A 19,478-nucleotide genomic window follows, 5' to 3' on the forward strand; every position below is an offset into this window, starting at 1 on the left:
TTTGGAAAACTCAGCAGTGGCCACAGGACTGGAAAAGGTCAGTTTTCGTTCCAATCCCAAAGAAAGGCAATGCCAAAGAATGCTTAAACTACTGCACAATTGCATTCATCTCACACGCTAGCAAAGTAATGCTCAAAATTCTCCAAGCCAGGCTTCAATAATATGTGAACTGTGAACTTCCAGATGTTCAAGCTGGTTTTAGAAAAGGCAGAGAAACTAGAGATTAAATTGCCAACATCTGCTGGATCATCAAAAAAGCAAGAGAGTTCCAGAAAAACATCTATTTCTGCTTTATTGACTATGCCAAAGCATTTGACTGTGTGGATCACAATACACTGTGGAAAACTCTGAAAAAGATAGGAATACCAGACCACCTGACCTGCCTCCTGAGAAATCTGTATGCAGGTCAGGAAGCAACAGTTAGAACTGGACATGGAACAACAGACTGGTTCCAAAGAGGGAAAGGAGTCTGTCAAGGCTGTATATTGTCACTGTGCTTATTTAATTTATATGCAGAGTGCATCATGAGAAATGCTGGGCTGGATGAAGCACAGCTGGAATCAAGATTGCTGAGAGAAATATCAATAACCTCAGATAAGCAGATGACACCACCCTTACGGCAGAAAGCAAAGAAGAACTAAAGAGCCACTTGATGAAAATGAAAGAGGAGAGTGAAAAAGTTGGCTTAAAGCTCAACATTCAGAAAACAAAGATCATGGCATCTGGTCCCATCACTTCATGGCAAATAGATGGAGAAACAGTGTCAGACTTTATTTTTTTGGGCTCCAAAATCACTGCAAATGGTGACTGCAGCCTTGAAATAAAAAGACACTTACTCCTTGAAAGAAAAGTTATGACCAACCTAGACAGCGTATTAAAAAGCAGAGACATTACTTTGCCAACAAAAGTCTGTCTAGTCAAGGCTATGGTTTTTCCGGTGGTCATGTATGGATGTGAGAGTTGGACTATAAAGAAAGCTGAGCGCCAAAGAATTGATGCTTTTGAACTGTGGTGTTGGAGAAGACTCTTGAGAGTCCCTTGGACTGCAAGGAGATACAACCAGTCAATCCTAAAGGAAATCAGTCCTGAATGTTCATCGGAAGGTCTGATGTTGAAGCTGAAACTCCAATACTTTGGCCACCTCATGCGAAGAGCTGACTTATTGGAAAAGACCCTGATGCTGGGAAAGATTGAAGGCAGGAGGAGAAGGGGACGACAGAGGATGAGATGGTTGGATGGCATCACTGACTCAATGGACATGAGTTTGAGTAAGCACTGGGAGTCAGTGATGGACAGGGAGGCCTGGCATTCTGCAGTCCTTGGGGTTGCAAAGAGTCGGACACAACTGAGGGACTGAACTGAACTGAAGGAGAATGGGCAATGGGGCTGGATGCTAAAACACTAACACAATTGGTATCAAAGTGATGAATTCAGACACTGCCACAATTCTCTTCAGACTGATTCAGGGGATTTATTTGGGAAGAACTTGAAGCAGGTTACAGCTTAACTACTGTGAAGGATCCAGGCACAGTAGACAGACTTGAGGCACATTGAGAAGACTGCATAGGGAGAGAGAGAACATGGCCTGAGATGTCAGCTGCCTCTTGACTCCTGGCTTAGTGTTTGGTGACCTTGGTTTGAGCACTTACCCTCTCTACACCTCGTCTAAGTCATCTGTAAAATAGGCCACTCAGCTTTTCTGGCAGGGTCATTGCAAGGATTAAATTAATGACATTTGTAAAGAGTTTGGCATAGATAGATTCCCTGAGGCTCAGTTGGTAAAGAATTCACCTGCAATGCAGGAGACCCCCGTCTGATTCCTGGGTGGGGAAGATCCCCTGGAGAAGGGATAGGCTACCTACTCCAATATTCTCAGGCTTCTTTTGTGGCTCAGCTGGTAAAGAATCCGCCTGCAATGTGGAAAACCTGTGTTTGATCTCTGGGTTGGGAAGATCCCCTGAAGAAGGGAAAGGCTACCCACTCCAATATTCTAGCCTGGAGAATTCCATGGACTGTATAGTCCATGGGGTCCCAAAGAGTTGGATATGACTGAGCGACTTTCACTTTCACTTTTTGGCATGGATGCGTACTCATTAAATACTGTTCCTTTAGTTTTGCCTTTCTCTCAGGAAAAGTGTTGATGAATTTTTAAAATAAATCACGTAGTTGACTATATTTTGACGGTACAAACATATGGTCTAAATGAGAAAGCAAATTTAGCAAAAACCTACCCAGTTCGAAGCGATCTGTTAAATATCCCAATCAAAGATAGAACCGACAGCATAACAGCAAAAAAGACCATTCCCAATAAAAGTCCAATGTCTTGTTTTCTGTTGTCTGAAAGGAAAGAAAAATAATTTTAGCTATAATTTCCACCTTGGCAACCTGATGTGAAGAACTGACTCACTGGAAAAGACCCTGATGCTAGGAAAGGTTGAAGGCAAGAGGAGAAGGGGATGACAGAGGATGAGATGGTTGGATGGCATCATTGACTCAATGAACATGAGTTTGAGCAGACTCCTGGAGATGGGTGAGGGACAGGGAGGCCTGGCGTGCTGCAGTCCATGAGGTCACAAAGAGTCGGACACGACTGAACAACAACATGTGATACCAGAATCACTGTTCTCTCTATTCTGCTTCAAGTGAAGGTCATTAATCTCAAAGGAAATAGAAAGAAGAAATAAAATTAACCTTTACCTTGGGCTGTAAAGTGACCGCCATTCCAAACTGCATAACAATATCTTTTGTTTGAGAAGATTGGGTTGCATGGATCTGAGGTCAGTGGGTTTCCAGAATTGAGTCTCTGGCAAATGTGGTCAGTGTTAGACATTTTTTATGAGCTTGTGTTTGCATATTTTATATTAAAAAAAGTGTAGTGATGAACCTCATCTGGTTTGTCTGACACAAGTGAGAATTCCCATTGCTTGTGACAGAGGCTAAAGCTGGCCACAGTCACAACTGAGGTTTTTTTTTGTTTGTTTAACCTTTTGTACAAGACAGAAGTTATGTACAGTTTGTTACCATTCTTCAAAATTTACTGTTCATGAATTTCTTCCTGCTGAAAAAGGGCACTCTACTTAGAGCAATATATAAGGGAGAAATTGAAATTGTCATATATCTTGAACTGATACTTTATTTTAGAAACAATGCTTCTTTTGAATTTTGAAGTAGAATTAATCACCTGAAATCTTTAAATAAATAATATATTCAACATGTGTTACCTGCCAGGCTCATCACATTTTCTCCCTAGTACATGAAAAACCCTATTTTCTGTTTTCAAATGTAGACTATAATTGAGACATGATTTGTCACATGGGAGTTGTATCTAAGCCATTCTGTGTAGTATCTCCTTCCATCCTCCTTCCTCCCTTTGACAAATGTTTATCAGATACTTACCATGTGACAGGCACTGAATTGGCCCTACCCTAGTTATTTCCCAGCTGCACCTAACATACACTTGGGGGTCTACAGGCTGTCCAGCCCCTCTCCTAAAGCCAGCTGGTGGGCTGGGGTCAATGTGGCTTAGTTCACTCCTAGTCCCTGTGGGGTATGGAATTAGTGTTTTCCTAGAACTAAAATACTATTGCTGAGAACTTCAAGCCACTAATGGGAGGACTGACTGCCAGATATTAGAGCCTAGAAGACAATGGAGCATCCCTAAGTTAACATGGGATCAGGTAAAGGGGTGGGAGGAGTAGAGCAGAGTGACCAAAAGTACAAGCTGAGATACCTGGGTTCCAATTAGATGCTGCCATTTATCAGCTCTGTAACCTCAGTGTATAATAATGAACTTGCCAAAGTTCAGGTTCCTTCTTCTGTAAAATGATATCTACCTAATAGAGCAGCCATGAGTTCCTAGCCTCCTCAGTTCCCACAACAATATCAAGGTGCTGGTCTGTGTAGGGCATCTGTAATTAGGGATCTTTACTGAACCTAAGCACTTGACTCATAATTGATTCACATAATACAAAATTTAGAGTACCCTTACATTGCTTTGTCTTTATAACGCTTACTGCCACCTTACTTTTCTTGTTTTGTTTGTTGTCCACCTCCCCCCAACACACATTCATCTATCTAGAAAAGGAACTTCATGAAGACAGGGGCTTTGTTCGTTTTTTTCACTGTTGATTCCCCAGTACCCAAAATAGTGACTGGCACATAAAATATGTGCCTGGCAACACAGAATATTTTTTGAATAAATGAACAAAAGTCCAAAGGACATCAATATCACCTGCGAAAGTTTTTATACTATTCCTGCCAGATTTCTGTGCAAGGAAATAAATGCTCCACAACCTGATCTCATATCTTTTTATGCCTAAAACATTTTGGTATGCTTATCAATGGAAAATACCTAGTCATACTAACAAATAAAATGGGAGCTGGTTTGTGTAAGAGAAGGAGCACAACAGACTTCAGGATTTGAATTTTAGTCCAAACAAGTTCCTCAGTGTCTCTGAGTTCCAGTTTTCTGAACTGTAAAATAGACTCAACACTTACCTCAAGAAGTTATTTTGAAGACTGAAAAAGATGAAGTATGTGAAACTTTTAGCATAAGGTAAACACTTAAATAATGATATTTTTTAGGACGAATTTTTGAGGTCTTTCTTGAGCCCCAGCACCAATTGAAATGAATATGTTTCTAACCCAAAGCAAAAGCTGGCAGAATCTACTTAAAACACTTCTTTTTTTTTTTTTTTATTAAAACACTCCTTAAATTCAATTTTAAGCAGATTTTTGTTGGTTATTTTCCTATGTAAATCATGTGGCATATCTTACTATCAAGAACTTATGCCTAACACGTGATTTTTCAGTATGGAGCATTCAAATGAATGATTGCTAAGACTACTCAACAAACCTAAGCAGTATTTTCTTACCAGAAGTAAGGTGTTTTTTAAAGATGGAAGCAATTAGAAGTCCAGAATTCTGAGTATCATGTTGGAATGATTTCACTGTGACCTGAGGAACTTAAACAAAAAGAAAATAGTGTCAGCTTTTCATTCTTTGCACTCAGGTTACCCAGTTTCCTAAGAGAGTTTCTTTACTTGTTTGGAGATAAATACAGTAAACCACTAACTTTAATAGACTGGAAAGATGGAGTAAAAGCCTTCTAGTATGTGTGTCTTTTCTTCTTTTTATTAAATTGGATAAATCCCAAAGGAGGAAACATTCAAAGGACGATAAAAACTACCTGGAGTTTGTAAGACTTCAAGATGTGTCCACTAATTTCATGAGACTTCTAGGCAACAAATACCAAGGAGCTTTATTTCATTCGCTGAGCCAGAAGAAAACGCACAACCGGTCTCTACTTGATTCCTTTCAATAGGTGATGAAATAAGGTTTAGGTTTCCTTAAGTGCCTCCAAGATGTGACACTTGCCTTTGCATAATCTTCAAGATGCTATTGGCAAACAGCATCTTGGCTCCATATATGAAGCCCAGTTTTGATTAGCAGACACTTTGAGGTTATAACATAAGGGTGGAATGCCATTAATGACTTCCCTCTGCTCCTTCCCCGCTGGCAAGGATCCTGGCCAGCCCTGTCCACTCATAAAGGCTCTCAGAACACTGCTAATGAAAGCTTCTGACCAGGGTGGGGTCATCTAGTTTCCTTGATAGCTAACTCATTTTCAGTTTGAACTCAAGAGTCCTGGAGCTTCCTCACCCACCTCCTCCCTCCTGATAATTAAAAGCTGCCAGAGGTGATTTCAAGGACACAATTCTCCCAGCTGATGGAAGATGTTCCTGAAAGTGGTTCTAAGCTCTGGATCCTCAAGAGGGTCTCAAACCCTGTGTAATCAGTCATTCTGATTTTAGTGTTCAAATTCTTTTAAAAGAATTACAGTGGGGGTCAGGGAGAGATCAAAACTTGAGATGTCCTTAACTGCTACGGGGATATCACAGGCTTTTATAACAAGCTATGTGGCTGGGACAACTCTCTTTGACAAAAATATCACAGAGTTCCAATAAAAAAGGTCCCTATGGGTCTTTGGAAATGATTATAAAAGGCTGATCTGGTTGCAAACACAGGCTCAACTGAAGAGGAGTTTTCTAAGAACCATGGGTAGGGAATTTTAGGAGATGAAAACATCAGAAAAGCCAAAAGTTCTTTCTTGTGTTTTTATCTCGCTTCTCCACAGCAAGAGGGAAATGTTTCACTCTGAACTGTGCATGCTGCATGCTCAGTCGCTTCCTTCGTGTCTGACTCTGTGCGACCCTGTGGACTGGGACCCGCCAGGCTCCTCGGTCCATGGGATTCTCCAGGCAAGAATACTGGAGTAGACTGACGTGTCCTCCTCCAGGTGATCTTCCCAACCCAGGGATTGAACTATTGTCTTTTTATGTCTCCTGCATCGGCGGGTGGGTTCTTTACCACTAGCGCCACTTAGGAAGCCCTACTCTGAATTGTGACAAATCAGAAACTCTTTCTGGCTCCTCAGTGCTTCTGTAAATTTCTTTTTTCCCCCTGAGTGTGTGGTTCCATTACCAGTGGCCAACAGCCAAGATTATTCATCTAATTTTAAGAAAAATATTACATTAAAATGTAATACAACTTTCAGTTTGGCAGAGTCATAGGTTTATAGCTTATGTTGCTGGATTATTTTGTTCTCACTTTTATTATTTTTGGATTAGCATTTTATTTAAAAATAATATATAGTGTTGTTAGCTTTTAAACACAGGTTAATATACTTCTGTTGCATAAACTACAAGTGGTTATTTGGCAATGAAACATCAGTTATTAATTTGCATCACATAAAAATAATTTTCATATCTGACTGGGGCTTTATTAGCCCTAATAGAGAAGAAACATAATCTTCCTTTAGAGTCTTTTGTTATCATAATTTCAAATTGACCATGTTAGATTAATGAAGCCATTTAAAAGAGGTGCTTAATTGTGAGAAGGTAATTTCATAAAGAATCATGTATCTGAAGTAAGACAATTTATAAGCAAAATTGTCAGAGAAGAAATCAAGTCAATAATAAAATTTTTAAGCATGGGACTAAAATGAAGCCATGTAGACTATATTCTTCACAGCATACTGCCACCAAGTGGCTAGGTCATTTCTTTTTAAATCATACTTAATATTTTTCACTATAAAAGCAAGAACTAAAAAGAGACAATAATTTTAAAAGAAAAATAAAAGAGAAGGAAAAAAAAGCCCTAACCCCATCCCCTTAATCCACTTTCCATGACTAAAAACATTGTTTATATCAACTCTAATGATCAGTGTATTGCCTAAAACGCTAGAAAAAAATCTCACAGTATTTTTGTTATTTGTTTAATGTCTGTGGTATTGTCTGTAAAGAGACAATTCTGTCTCTGCAGCAGAATATTAAATTATGCTTATTACTCTCACAGCACATATTTCAGTATACCCCAAATCATCTCTAATTTGGTAAGAATTTTTATATAATTTATACACACTGACACTGGACACTAGAGTTAGTCTTAACAGAAGAGAATGTGTTTATAGGAAATTTAGAATTTTTTTAAAAAGAGATGTAGTTTCTTATTCTTGGACAAAACTAGAAGCATAACTGCATTCTTTGGCCCACTGAATACCAGCTTAATTTAATCAGATCTACTCAAAAGGAATTAACTTTTGCAATAATGTATTCCATCTGTGTCTTATGGATAATGTCAAACCAGTCTCCTCAGCCTTTTCCTCCACATCTACCATGGGGCAAAATGTGTTTTGTTATTCTTTTAAAGTGATGATTTATTGAGTACTAATTACATTCCAGATAATGCACTAGACTTTACATGCTTTCTCTCATTTAATCCTTACAACAACCCAATCAGGTAGATAATACTGTTGTCCTCATTTAAAGATGAGGCAACAAAGGCGTAATAAGGATAAATGACATGTCCAAAGTCACCTAGGCAGAGATCCAAGAGTAAAAATTCCTACCTGGTTCTGGTATGTGATTTATGCTGGTCGCTGGCCCCATTAATTAACAATCTCACTTTTCTATCAGGATGGCTACAGGTGGGGCAGCTGAGCCAGCTCAGCAAGCAGAGCTCCCCTGCTGAGACTTAGCCATTGTTCCTGGGGGCTGGCCAGTGTGTTAGAGCTGCCTGGCCTTGTAGGGCTCAGGACCCACCTCAATGGCCTATGGTTGGACTAACCCACTGAGCACTGATTCTTAGACTCTTCCAGCCTAGAGTTATTTTCTTCTGAACATCAACTATTTTATACAAGCTATGGTGGCTCAGGGAGAAGGCAATGGCAACCCACTCCAGTACTCTTGCCTGGAGAATCCCGGGGTGGGGGGGCCTGGTGGGCTGCTGTCTGTGGGGTCACACAGAGTCGGAGATGACTGACACAGCTTAGCAGCAGCAGCAGCATGGTGGCTCAGATGGTAAAGAATCTGCCTGCAATGCAGGAGACCCAGGTTCAATTCCTGAGTCAGGAAGATCCCCTGGAGAAGGGAATGGCCTCCAGTATTCTTGCCTAGAGAATTCCATGAACTGGGGAGCCTGAAGACCTGCAGTCCACGTGGTTGCAAAGAGTCGGACATGACTGAGCAAGTAACACACACACGCTAAATGCTTGAAAAACATAGAAGAGTATGAAAAAGAAAATACAATTTTGTATTTGTTCAAAAACTAGAAACAATCTCTTTTTTTTTTATATTTGTTAACAGTCTTTGGTGTATATCTATGCCCTAGTGGAGATCATGCTCTTTACTAAACGTGTGTCTGGGTTTTTTTATTCAATACTACAACATGAACATTTAAAAGTTTTATTAAAACTTGTTCACAATCATCATACTACTGGCAATTAAATATTTCATCGTGTTTATACTGTGTTTATTCTATCACTCTCCCATTGAGAAACTGTATACTTGGTGATTTCAAATAACAGCTTTGGATTTAGATGAAACTGTTCAAATCCTGGCTCCATCACCTGGAGTTGCATGGCTCTGGGCAAATTGCTTAACTACTTTGTAACTCAGTTTCTTCATTTGTCAAATTAGATAATAATAATAATGCTTCATTGTGAGGTTTGATAAGATAGTTCATACAAAGTGCTTAGTACCATGGCTTATACAAATTAAGAGCTTAGTAAGCATTAGCTATTGGTATTATTGGACTTTTAGAATGTTTCCTAATTCTTATTTTATAATTAGCTTTTAAATAAATTTTGCGCATCAGACTTCTTTTGACATCTCTACTTATTTTCTAAGGCTAGATTTCTATATGTGGAACTGTTAGGCAAAAGGGCATAGATATTTTTAAGGCACCTTTATTTTTGTCCTTGCCAGTCTTGGTGTTAGAGCCACACTAACCAAGACCTGCGTCTTAGAACTTTGACCAGAGCTGACACAGGGCCCTTTCTAGACCTTTCCTTCCAAAGTTCCCAGGTATTTTAGAAAGAGAAGTCATACTAAAGGTGTGTTTTTCAAGTTAGTGAAGGTTTTTTTCCTGTCTTGTTTTTCTTAAAACATAAGCATCTCCTTTTGATTTCTTTCTTTTTATTCTCCTTATTCTAACAATCTCAACTGTTTCACAGCATTTACATGCTATCTTCCTAGGCCAGTTTAGCTTTATGTTTGGAATTCAACATTATTTGGGCCAAGGGTAAAGATTTGACTATAGTCCATGTCAGATGGCAAAGCAAAAGACAGCAGGCAGAACTATCAAATAGGCACCAGAAGCCCTGGGCAGAGAAAAGGATACGTCAGAATAAACTCTTTACCACGCCTTGAAAAACAAGTCGAACAATGAATCATTTCATGAGTTACCATGTCATCCTCATGTATTAAGGATAGGAGGTCTTGCCTAGACATATTCAAGGGATTATCTTCATGCTTATATTCCTTACAGTTGAGGGAGAAGAACGTAAGAAATCTGTGTATGGCAGTCGTATCATTAAAGAGAAAGAATAAGAGAAGGAAACAGTAAAAAATGGCAGCCACCTAGACATTTTCTTGAGTGACATGGATCTCACAGAGGTGAGGATCTGATATCAAAGTGTAGCAAACACTATGTGCAAGCATGGGCAGCTTCCAATTTTACCTAGTGGTTCAGGATTCTTCAAAGGTGCAGCCTGGCTATCAAGCCCAGCATGTACCTGTTCCTTAGTCTGAACAGTCTAGTGGACATTTGGCATTTTTCAGTTGCCCAGCTGCAGGACCTACTCCTTTGTGGGCATCCTAGAGAAGGTAGGAGACAGGTAGGGCTTCCCACTGTGGTAGCCTCAATGGAGCAGAGAAGCCCTCTCCCTACCCCATCCCACCCCCTCCCCAGCCAGCAAGTAGCTGCAAGCAGATGACCTAAGCCTCACTCATCAGATGCCCTTCTCCCCCACTCACATAGAACACATGGCTCTGGGAAATCACTTAGAATCCAATATAGAAGCAGCAGCTATATCCAGAGTCTGGTAACAGCAGCACCAGTGGAGTGTCTGGGGCACAGGGAAGCAGTGGCAGTGAGCACAGTGCCAGGTGCAGAGTCCTTACAAGAGTCTTCCCAGGCTGAGATTTTGGCTGTGCTTCTAGCTGCCCCCATCCCTTGGATCCTATCTGTGACCATTTTACCAGCCTTTCTTCAACTTACCAGCTGTCATTCCAATAATTAATTCCTTTTCTGCCTCAGAAAACCAGATTTTATTTCTTTTGCTTACACCCAATCACAATGAAAAATTCTGTAGTGGGTAAACTTTGCAGTTTTTGCTAGTGGGTGGTTAGGTGAGGAGACATGGTAGGACAAATAATGACCCCACAAAGATGTTCATGCTCTAATCCCTGGAATTTATGGATAGATTACTTTATATGGCAAAAGCGATTTGAGATGGGGAGATTATCCTATATTATAGGGGATTATCCTATGTTCAGGAGTGAAATTTCAAGGGTCTTTATAAGAAGGAGACAGGAGGGTCCGAGTCCAAGAAAGAGATTGGCAGATGCTATGCTTCTGATTTTGAAGATGAAAAATGGGGCTGCAAGCCAAGAAATGCAGATAGCCTCTAGAATCTGGAAAATGCACTGAAACTAACTCTGAGCGCCTTCAGAAGGAGCATAGTCCTGCCAATACCTTGGTTTTGGTGCAGTGATGCTTATTTTGGATTCCTCACCTCCAGAACTACTAGAGAACACATTTGCATTGTTTTAAGTTACTGAATTTATTCTAACTTTTAATAGAAGTGATAGGAACCTAACACAGGAGATTATGACTTCCTCATGGAAAAGCATAATCTTTATTCTCTATTATTTGATTGCAGACCTCAGAGAGATTGTGAAACTCTTATGAATTGTTCTTTATTCTACAAAACCCTGGTGCTTTACTAGGGACAGGACCCAAAGAAGATTAAACAAATACAGATGAAGGATCTAAAATGATCAGTATTTCAAAGAACATTGTGTATATACGTTTAACCCAGTTTAGTAACCACAACCCTACAAATTTATAATCCATCTTAATATGAATGAATCAGAAATCTCTTAATTACAAATAACAGAATTTTTGCAAAGTACACTCTGTGTGCCACTTCTAACTTGCATTATATTTATTATCACCTATATTTGGTTCCATTGATATAACATTTGTTTTTTCTTTTTGAGCCACTAAAATCCTGAAAAATTAATGAGAATCTTTGAGTCACTGGTAATACAACCAGTGGTATTTTGTGAGAACAAAGTACAGTGTGGTTTAATATCCTGCTTATACTTGCCTTCCTCTGGAGAACTGTCAAAAAAAAAAAGACTATGATTTCTCTGGGAAACTTTTCTACTGCAAATTGTAATTCAAGCAAGTTAATTAGTCATTGTGAAATGTAACTGCCCTTCCCTCAGGCCTCTGACTTGTCATTAAAGGGATTAGAGGGCCTGTACCTTTTCTTCATGACAAAAGGATCTGTATAACAACAGAACTGAAAAACATTCATGCCTAGAAGTCCTCCTCGCACATTTTTTCACATCAGTAGGAGTGAAATTAGGAAATTCATGTTCATATTTTCAGTGTTGGTTTTCTGTGCCAACAAACTATCTTTTCCCTTTTGGTGCTATTTCTGCACTGCTTAATGACTCCAGGAATTGTTGCAGTGACTATCCAGGTTGGTGGTCTAGAAGCTCCAGTTTCAGCAGCCCTTGGAAGTTATCAGTGCCTCTGCTGAAATCTCATATCCAGAGGCAGAGAGGGTCTAGGCCGAGGGGGTAATGTGGAACGTGGTGGTTCACTGGAGCCATGGTCCTGCATCCTGTGCTTCTTCAGATCCTGGGGTGCTCAGGGACTGAGGAAGTGGTGGGCAGGAGGAAAAGGAGCCAGAGGTGGAACCAGATAATACTAGAGAGAATGCCCTGAGATTCTCATGTACCCACCCTTTTTTGCCCCCCAAAACCATGTTACTAAGGCAATGGCTTGGGCAATCAGTTCTCACCCTTTTTGCCCACATTTCCAGCCCACACCCTCATGACACTTCTCCCTTTTAAAGGGTGTGTGCAACCTCCAGAACACTGGTTTTTACACTTTGCTGCAGAAATACGACTTGATAGATGCTGAGGAATTGTATTTTTAACCGGTACCCAAGCATTTCTAATGCAGATGGTCCTTAGAGAAGCACTGCTTTCAAGACATTTTACTGAACCAAGTTCCAGCTGGAAAAACACACTGAATTTCCCCGTGGTGCCTTGTCTTGGGCAAGGTCACCTTTTCCACGTATTTTGTCCTTGTCTCTGACTGCCCTATCCTATCCCAAGGTTCCTATGGTTTCATTCTCATCACTTTAACACAAACCTGCTTCCACATCTGGTATTCATGCCAAAGTGGAAACAGTTGATAGCACCTTATGATTCCCTCTTCTCTCGTGTATTTGCATTTCACAACAAACATTAAAAGAATTAAAAGAAGCTCAGTTGGCATATTAGCTAATGTGTAGAGGAGGATTTGGTTAGGTGATCCAGAAGAGGCTGACAAGGGACCTATGAGGTCTCTTAGGAAGGAGACCAGCAGAACTACAGGGTGACTGCTGGAATCCTGCAGCCTGACTCATGCCCAGGTCTACCATTTACCAGCTTTATAATGTTCAGTAAACTCCTTAACCTCCCTGAACCTCATCTTCCTCTGTACAATTGGAATAACAGTTTTATAGGGCTGCAGTGATGAGTAAAATCCTTACCACAGTGCCCAACACATAATAAGCATCCAATAAATGTTTGCTGTATTATTTATTATCCTGAAGTCACCTGGATTCAGCCACTGAATTAGCCTCTTGTTATTATACCAGGATAGTATACTAGTCTCTAATACAGAGAAATTTGTCCCATAAAGTCTGAAAGTATATTATGAGGTTGATTAATTTTTTCTTTTTCAGTCCCCTCTTATCATTATCCTTGGTTTTGCTTTCCTCAGTCTGTTACCCTGGTCAGCTGGATCCAAAACTATTAAATGGAAAATTCCAGAAATAAAGAATTCTTAACTTTTAAACTGTGCACCATTCTGAGTAGTGTGATGAAATCTTGCATTGTCCAGCTCCATCCTACCCTGGTTGTGAATCATCCACACATCGGGCCTGTCAGTCACTTAGTAGCCATCTTGGTTATCAAAACAACTTTCCTGTATTATGGTGCTTATCTTCAGGTGACTCTTATCTTACATAATAAGGGCCCAAAGAACAAGCGTAGTGATGCTGGCAATTTGGATATGCTGAAGAGAAGCTGTAAAGTCCTTCCCTTAAGTGAAAAGATGAAAGTTCTCGACTTATTAAGGAAAGAAAGATAGTTCTACGCCATGCTGTGAGGCAAGAATAAATCTTCTGTCCTTGAAATTGTGAAGAAGTGAAAAGAAATTTGTGCTAGTTTTGCTATCATACCTCAAACTGCAAAAGTCACAGCCAGAGTGTGTGATGAGTGCTTATTTAAGATGCAAAAGGCATTAAATTTGCACAATAAGATATTTTGAAATTGAGAAAGAAACTACATTCACACAATGTATATTATGTATGAACTATATTGCTATAGTTCTATGTTATTACTAGTTATTGTTGTTAATCTCTTGCTGTGCCTAATTTAGAAATTAAACTTTATGTTTTATTTACAGGAGGAAAACATAGTATATATAAGGTTCAGCACTATTTGTGGATTCAGGCCTCCACTGGGGGTCGTGGAATATATTCCCCAGCCATAAGTGGGGGCTACTGTGTAAAGCTTTGTTTTCCATTGAAGTCTAAATACTCTAAGGATGAAAAAGCGAGTACATCATTTAACCCTTATTATAATTTGGTTATATTATAAAATGATTTCATTTGATTTCTTTTGGAGACCAAGTTTTTAAAAGCCAAAGAAAGGCACTATCCAGAGGGAAAGTGATACAGAAGAATGACAGGGGATGCAGGAAAAGCCATATACCTACTTCATGATTTGTCCTGCGGTGCCATCTGGGCAAAATTTTGAAAACACATTGTTACAAGGATGAATCTGTTTCAGTTCAGTTCAGTTCAGTCGCTCAGTCGTGTCTGACTCTTTGCGACCCCATGAATCGCAGCACTCCAGGCCTCCCTGTCCATCACCAACTCCCGGAGATTACCCAAACCCATGTCCATCGAGTCGGTGATGCCATCCAACCATTTTATCCTCTGTCGTCCCCTTCTCCTGCCCCCAATCCTACCCAGCATCAGGGTCTTTTCCAGTGAGTCAACACTTCTCATGAGGTGACCAAAGTTTGGAGTTTCAGCTTCAACATCAGTCCTTCCAATGAACACCCAGGACTGATCTCCTTTAGGATGGACTGGTTGGATCTCCTTGCAGGCCAAGGGACTCTCAAGAGTCTTCTCCAACACCACAGTTCAAAAGCATCAATTCTGCGGTGCTCAGCTTTCTTCACCGTCCAACTCTCACATCCATACATGACCACTGGAAAAACCATAGCCTTGACTAGACGGACTTTTGTTGGCAAAGTAATGTCTCTGCTTTTCAATATGCTATCTAGGTTGGCCATAACCTTCCTTCCAAGGAGTAAGCGTCTTTTAATTTCATGGCTGCCATCACCATCAGCAGTGATTTTGGAGCCCCAAAAATAAAGTCTGACACTGTTTCCACTGTTTCCCCATCTATTTCCCATGAAGTGATGGGACCAGATGCCATGATCTTTTCTGAACGTTGAGCTTTAAGCCAACATTTTCACTCTCCTCTTTCACTTTCATCAAGAGGCTCTTTAGTTCTTCTTCACTTTCTGCCATAAGGGTGGTGTCATCTGCATATCTGAGGTTATTGATATTTCTCCCAGCAATCTTGATTCCAGCTTGTGTTTCTTCCAGCCCAGCGTTTCTCGTGATGTACTCTGCATATAAGTTAAATAAGCAGGGTGACAATATACAGCCTTGACGTACTCCTTTTCCTATTTGGAACCAGTCTGTTGTTCCATGTCCAGTTCTAACTGTTGCTTCCTGACCTGCATACAGGTTTCTCAAGAGACAGGTCAGATGGTCTGGTATTCCCATCTCTTTCAGAATTTTCCACAGTTTATTGTGATCCACACAGTCAAAAGCTTTGGCATAGTCAATAAAGCAGAAATAGATGTTTTTCTGGAACTCTCTTGCTTTTTCGATGATCCAGCAGATGTTGGCAATTTGATCTCTAGTTCCTCTGCCTTTTCTAAAACCAGCTTGAACATCTGGAAGTTCACAGTTCACATATTGCTGAAGCCTGGCTTGGAGAATTTTGAGCATTACTTTACTAGCGTTTGAGATGAGTGCAATTGTGCGGTAGTTTGAGCATTCTTTGGCATTGTCTTTCTTTGGGATTGGATTGAAAACTGACCTTTTCCAGTCCTGTGGCCACTGCTGAGTTTTCCAAATTTGCTGGCATATTGAGTGCAGCACTTTCACAGCATCATCTTTGAGGATTTGAAATAGCTCAACTGGAATTCCATTACCTCCACTAGCTTTGTTCATAGTGATGCTTTCTAAGGGCCACTTGACTTCACATTCCAGGATGTCTGGCTCTAGGTGAGTGATCACACCATCGTGATAATCTGGGTCATGAAGATCCTTTTTGTACAGTACTTCTGTGTATTCTTGCCACCTCTTCTTAATATCTTCTGCTTCCGTTAGGTCCATACCATTTCTGTCCTTTATCAAGCCCATCTTTGCATGAAATGTTCCCTTGGTATCTCTAATTTTCTTGAAGAGATCTCTAGTCTTTCCCATTCTGTTGTTTTCCTCTATTTCTTTGCATTGATCGCTGAGGAAGGCTTTCTTATCTCTCCTTGCTATTCTTTGGAATTCTGCATTCAGATGGGAATATCTTGCCTTTTCTCCTTTGCTTTTCGCTTCTCTTGTTTTCCCAGCTATTTGTAAGGCCTCCTCAGACAGCCACTTTGCTTTTTTGCATTTCTTTTCCATGGGGATGGTCTTGATCCCTGTCTCCTGTACAATGTCACGAACCTCTGTCCATAGTTTATCAGGCACTCTGTCTATCAGATCTTGTCCCTTAAATCTATTTGTCACTTCCACTGTATTAGTGGTACACAAATAAGAATTTTAGAGCACAGAAACAGGAAATTCCTGCATGAAGGGAGGATTACTGCCTGGGCTGTGTTTCTTCATACTTGTACTTAGCCAAAAGGCCAAAATGTGATGTTTCTTCATAAATAAATTACCAGGAAAGTTTGGCCCCAAACTCCACTACTAAGCAAGTTAATTAAAGTATCACAGAAACTATCTTTTATTTTTTTCTGTTTTGAAGCAATTCAAACTTCAGTGGTGAGTTTTGATTCTTACTGCTTTGATTTATATGTTTATTCATAATGCTGTGTACTTTTGGTTAGACTTTTGTTTTGTCTGTCTTCTCTAGGATTAAGGGATCTTTGTCTCTTTTGCTGACTGAAGTTATGCAAGTACCTAGCAAGTGCCTGATGTGCAGTATAGGATAAATGAACATTTCATGAACAACTTAAATGAATGACTGTTTTCATGGATACCTTTTTAAAAAAGCAATTGATATTAAAGATTTACTGAAAAGCAATTTGGCAACTTGCATTAAGCATCTTAAAATATGCTCAACTCTGGATCCAATAAGACTTAAAGATAGAAGGGGAATTTATATACATAGCTATTCAAAGAAGTTTATTGATAATGGAAAAATGCAATAACTAGATATTGTTTAAATAGAGAAATGATTATATTACATCTGTAAACTGAAGTGCACCCATTAAATAGGTTTTTAAACTCAACAAAGTAGATTAAGTAAGAAAATCAGGATATAAAACGGTACTTATACCACAGCACCAACCATTTAAAAAATATGTGTACAGGAAAAAACTAGTATTAAATCCATTAAAATGTAAACAATACTTATTTCTAAGTTGCATATTACAATAGATTTTCATTGCTTCTACAAATAGAAAAAAAGAGATAATTTTTCAAAATGATTTTATGCTAGCACTTTCCCTAACACATTTTTCCTGTATCTTGTTTAATGTGTCTTAGAAAGGAATTTGTACCAAAAGAATAGTTTACGGTTCCTCTTAGCTAACATGTTAGTCCTGGATAGATGCAAGTTTTCAGAGATACTTAATTTCAGCTGGCGTTTTTGCCTCTTGAGTGATTATTTTTCCCTTAGGAAACAAAGACTTTAAATTTAGAATTGTAAAGTAGCCGTGACGTCCCCATTCCTTCTGTGTGTAGTTTACAGCCTTTTCTTTTAAAGGAGAACATCTGTGGTTTGTGGTCCTATACAGTTGTCCATTGGTATCCATGGAGGATTAGTTCCAGGACCCTCTTTGGATACCAGACTCGGAGGAAGCTTGAGTCCCTTAACTAAAATGGAGTTTGTATTTGCCCTTAATCCATGCACATCCTTCTATATACTTTAAATCATCTCTAGAGTACTTAAAATACTCAATACAATAAAATGCTATGTAAATATTGTAAATACAATGTAAATGCTATGGAAATAGTTGCTGCTATTGTTGTTCAGTTGCTCAGTCATTGGGACTCCATGGACTGCAGCACACTAGGCTTCCCTGTCCTTCACCATCTCCCGGAGTTTACTCAAACTCATGTCCATTGAGTCAGTAATACCATCCAACCATGTCATCCTCTGTCGTCCCCTTCTCCTTCTGCCTTCAAGCTTTCCCAGCATCAGAGTCTTCTCTAAGGAGTCAGGTTTTCCCATCAGATGGTCAAAATATTGGAGCTTCAGCATCAGTCCTTTCAATGAATATTCAGGATTGATTGCCTTTAGGATATCAATGACTGTTTTGATCTCCTTACAGTCCAAGGGACTCTCAAGAGTCTTCTCCAACACCACAGTTCAAAAGCATCAGTTCTTCAGCATTCAGTCTTCTTTATGGCCCAAGTCTCACATCCATACGTGACTGCTGGAAAAACCATAGCTTTGACTGTTCAGATGTTTGTTGGCAAAGTAATGTTTCTACTTTTTAATATGCTGTCTAGGTTTTTCATTCCTTTCTTCCAAGGAAACATTTGCTGGTGTGAGGCAAATTGGTTTTGCTTTTCAAATTTTCTGGAACTTTTTTTCCAAATATTTTCTACCTTTCGTTGGTTAAATCTGTGAATGTGGAACCCATGAATGTGAAGAGCTGACTGTACTTGTAGGATATTTCTGTAAGCTGTTCCACTTCGAGGTACAATTGACCCTTAACACAAGGGTTGGGGTGCTGACCCTCCACACGGCCAGAACTCCTCGTACAATTTATAGTTGACCCTCTGTATTTTTGATTCCACTGTATCCTGTTCTGCACTGTGGGTTCAATCCACCACAGATTGTGTAGTGCTGTATTATTTATTGAAAAATATCTATGTATAAGTGAATCCACACAGTTCAAACCCATGTTGTTAAAGCGTCAACTGTAATTGGTTAAAGAAAGAAATCAATGAGATTGCTGAGGGCTGGTGGTAAGAAAACTTGTGTTCTGCTTTAACTGCTCTTTACTTACTAGCAAGGAAACAAGTCATGCTTCAGTTTCCTCATTTGTAAAATGATGGCAATTATGCTATCAAATGGAGAAGGCAATGGCAACCCACTCCAGTACTCTTGCCTGTAAAATCCCATGGACGGATGAGCCTGGTAGGCTGCAGTCTATGGGATCACGAAGAGTCCGACACGACTGAGCGACTTCACTTTCACTTTTCACTTTCATGCATTGGAGAAGGAAATGGCAACCCACTCCAGTGTTCTTGCCTGGAGAATCCCAGGGACGGTGGAGCCTGGTGGGCTGCCATCTATGGGTTGCACAAAGTTGGACACAACTGAAGCAACTTAGCAGCAGCAGCACACTATCAAACTTGTCTGATGTAAAGGTCAAACACACTTATGTATACTATAATAAATGGTAAAAAAATGTTAATTATCAATTTGAATAATTTTGCTAAACAATTCTAGATTTCATTAAAATAATTGGATTATCTACTAAATTCTGACTATTCTAAAATGGCATCAAAAGTCCTAAGAATTTTAACAATATCAATTTAAGTTGGAATACCTTAAATTAAAAACTTACTTAAAAAAAAAAAGAGA

The 19,478-nt window shown here is 39.6% G+C and overlaps 1 protein-coding gene across 4 annotated transcripts in view; it reads right to left on the reverse strand.

Moving 5' to 3' along the window:
• Positions 1–19,478, reverse strand: part of IL23R (interleukin 23 receptor) — a 75,054-nt gene that overhangs the window by 12,595 nt on the left and 42,981 nt on the right. For all 4 annotated transcript variants that reach the window (XM_081490718.1, XM_081490719.1, XM_081490717.1 and 1 more), the window contains 2 exons: positions 4,875–4,964; positions 2,232–2,337 (listed from right to left, as the gene is read on the reverse strand). In XM_081490718.1, the coding sequence (XP_081346844.1) occupies positions 2,232–2,337; positions 4,875–4,964 (196 nt within the window). The remainder of the gene's footprint in view (positions 1–2,231; positions 2,338–4,874; positions 4,965–19,478) is intronic.

Source organism: Giraffa tippelskirchi, chromosome 5 (assembly GCF_054371585.1).
Source record: "Giraffa tippelskirchi isolate mGirTip1 chromosome 5, T2T-mGirTip1v1.2.pri, whole genome shotgun sequence".
In the NCBI taxonomy this organism is placed as follows: domain Eukaryota; kingdom Metazoa; phylum Chordata; class Mammalia; order Artiodactyla; family Giraffidae; genus Giraffa; species Giraffa tippelskirchi.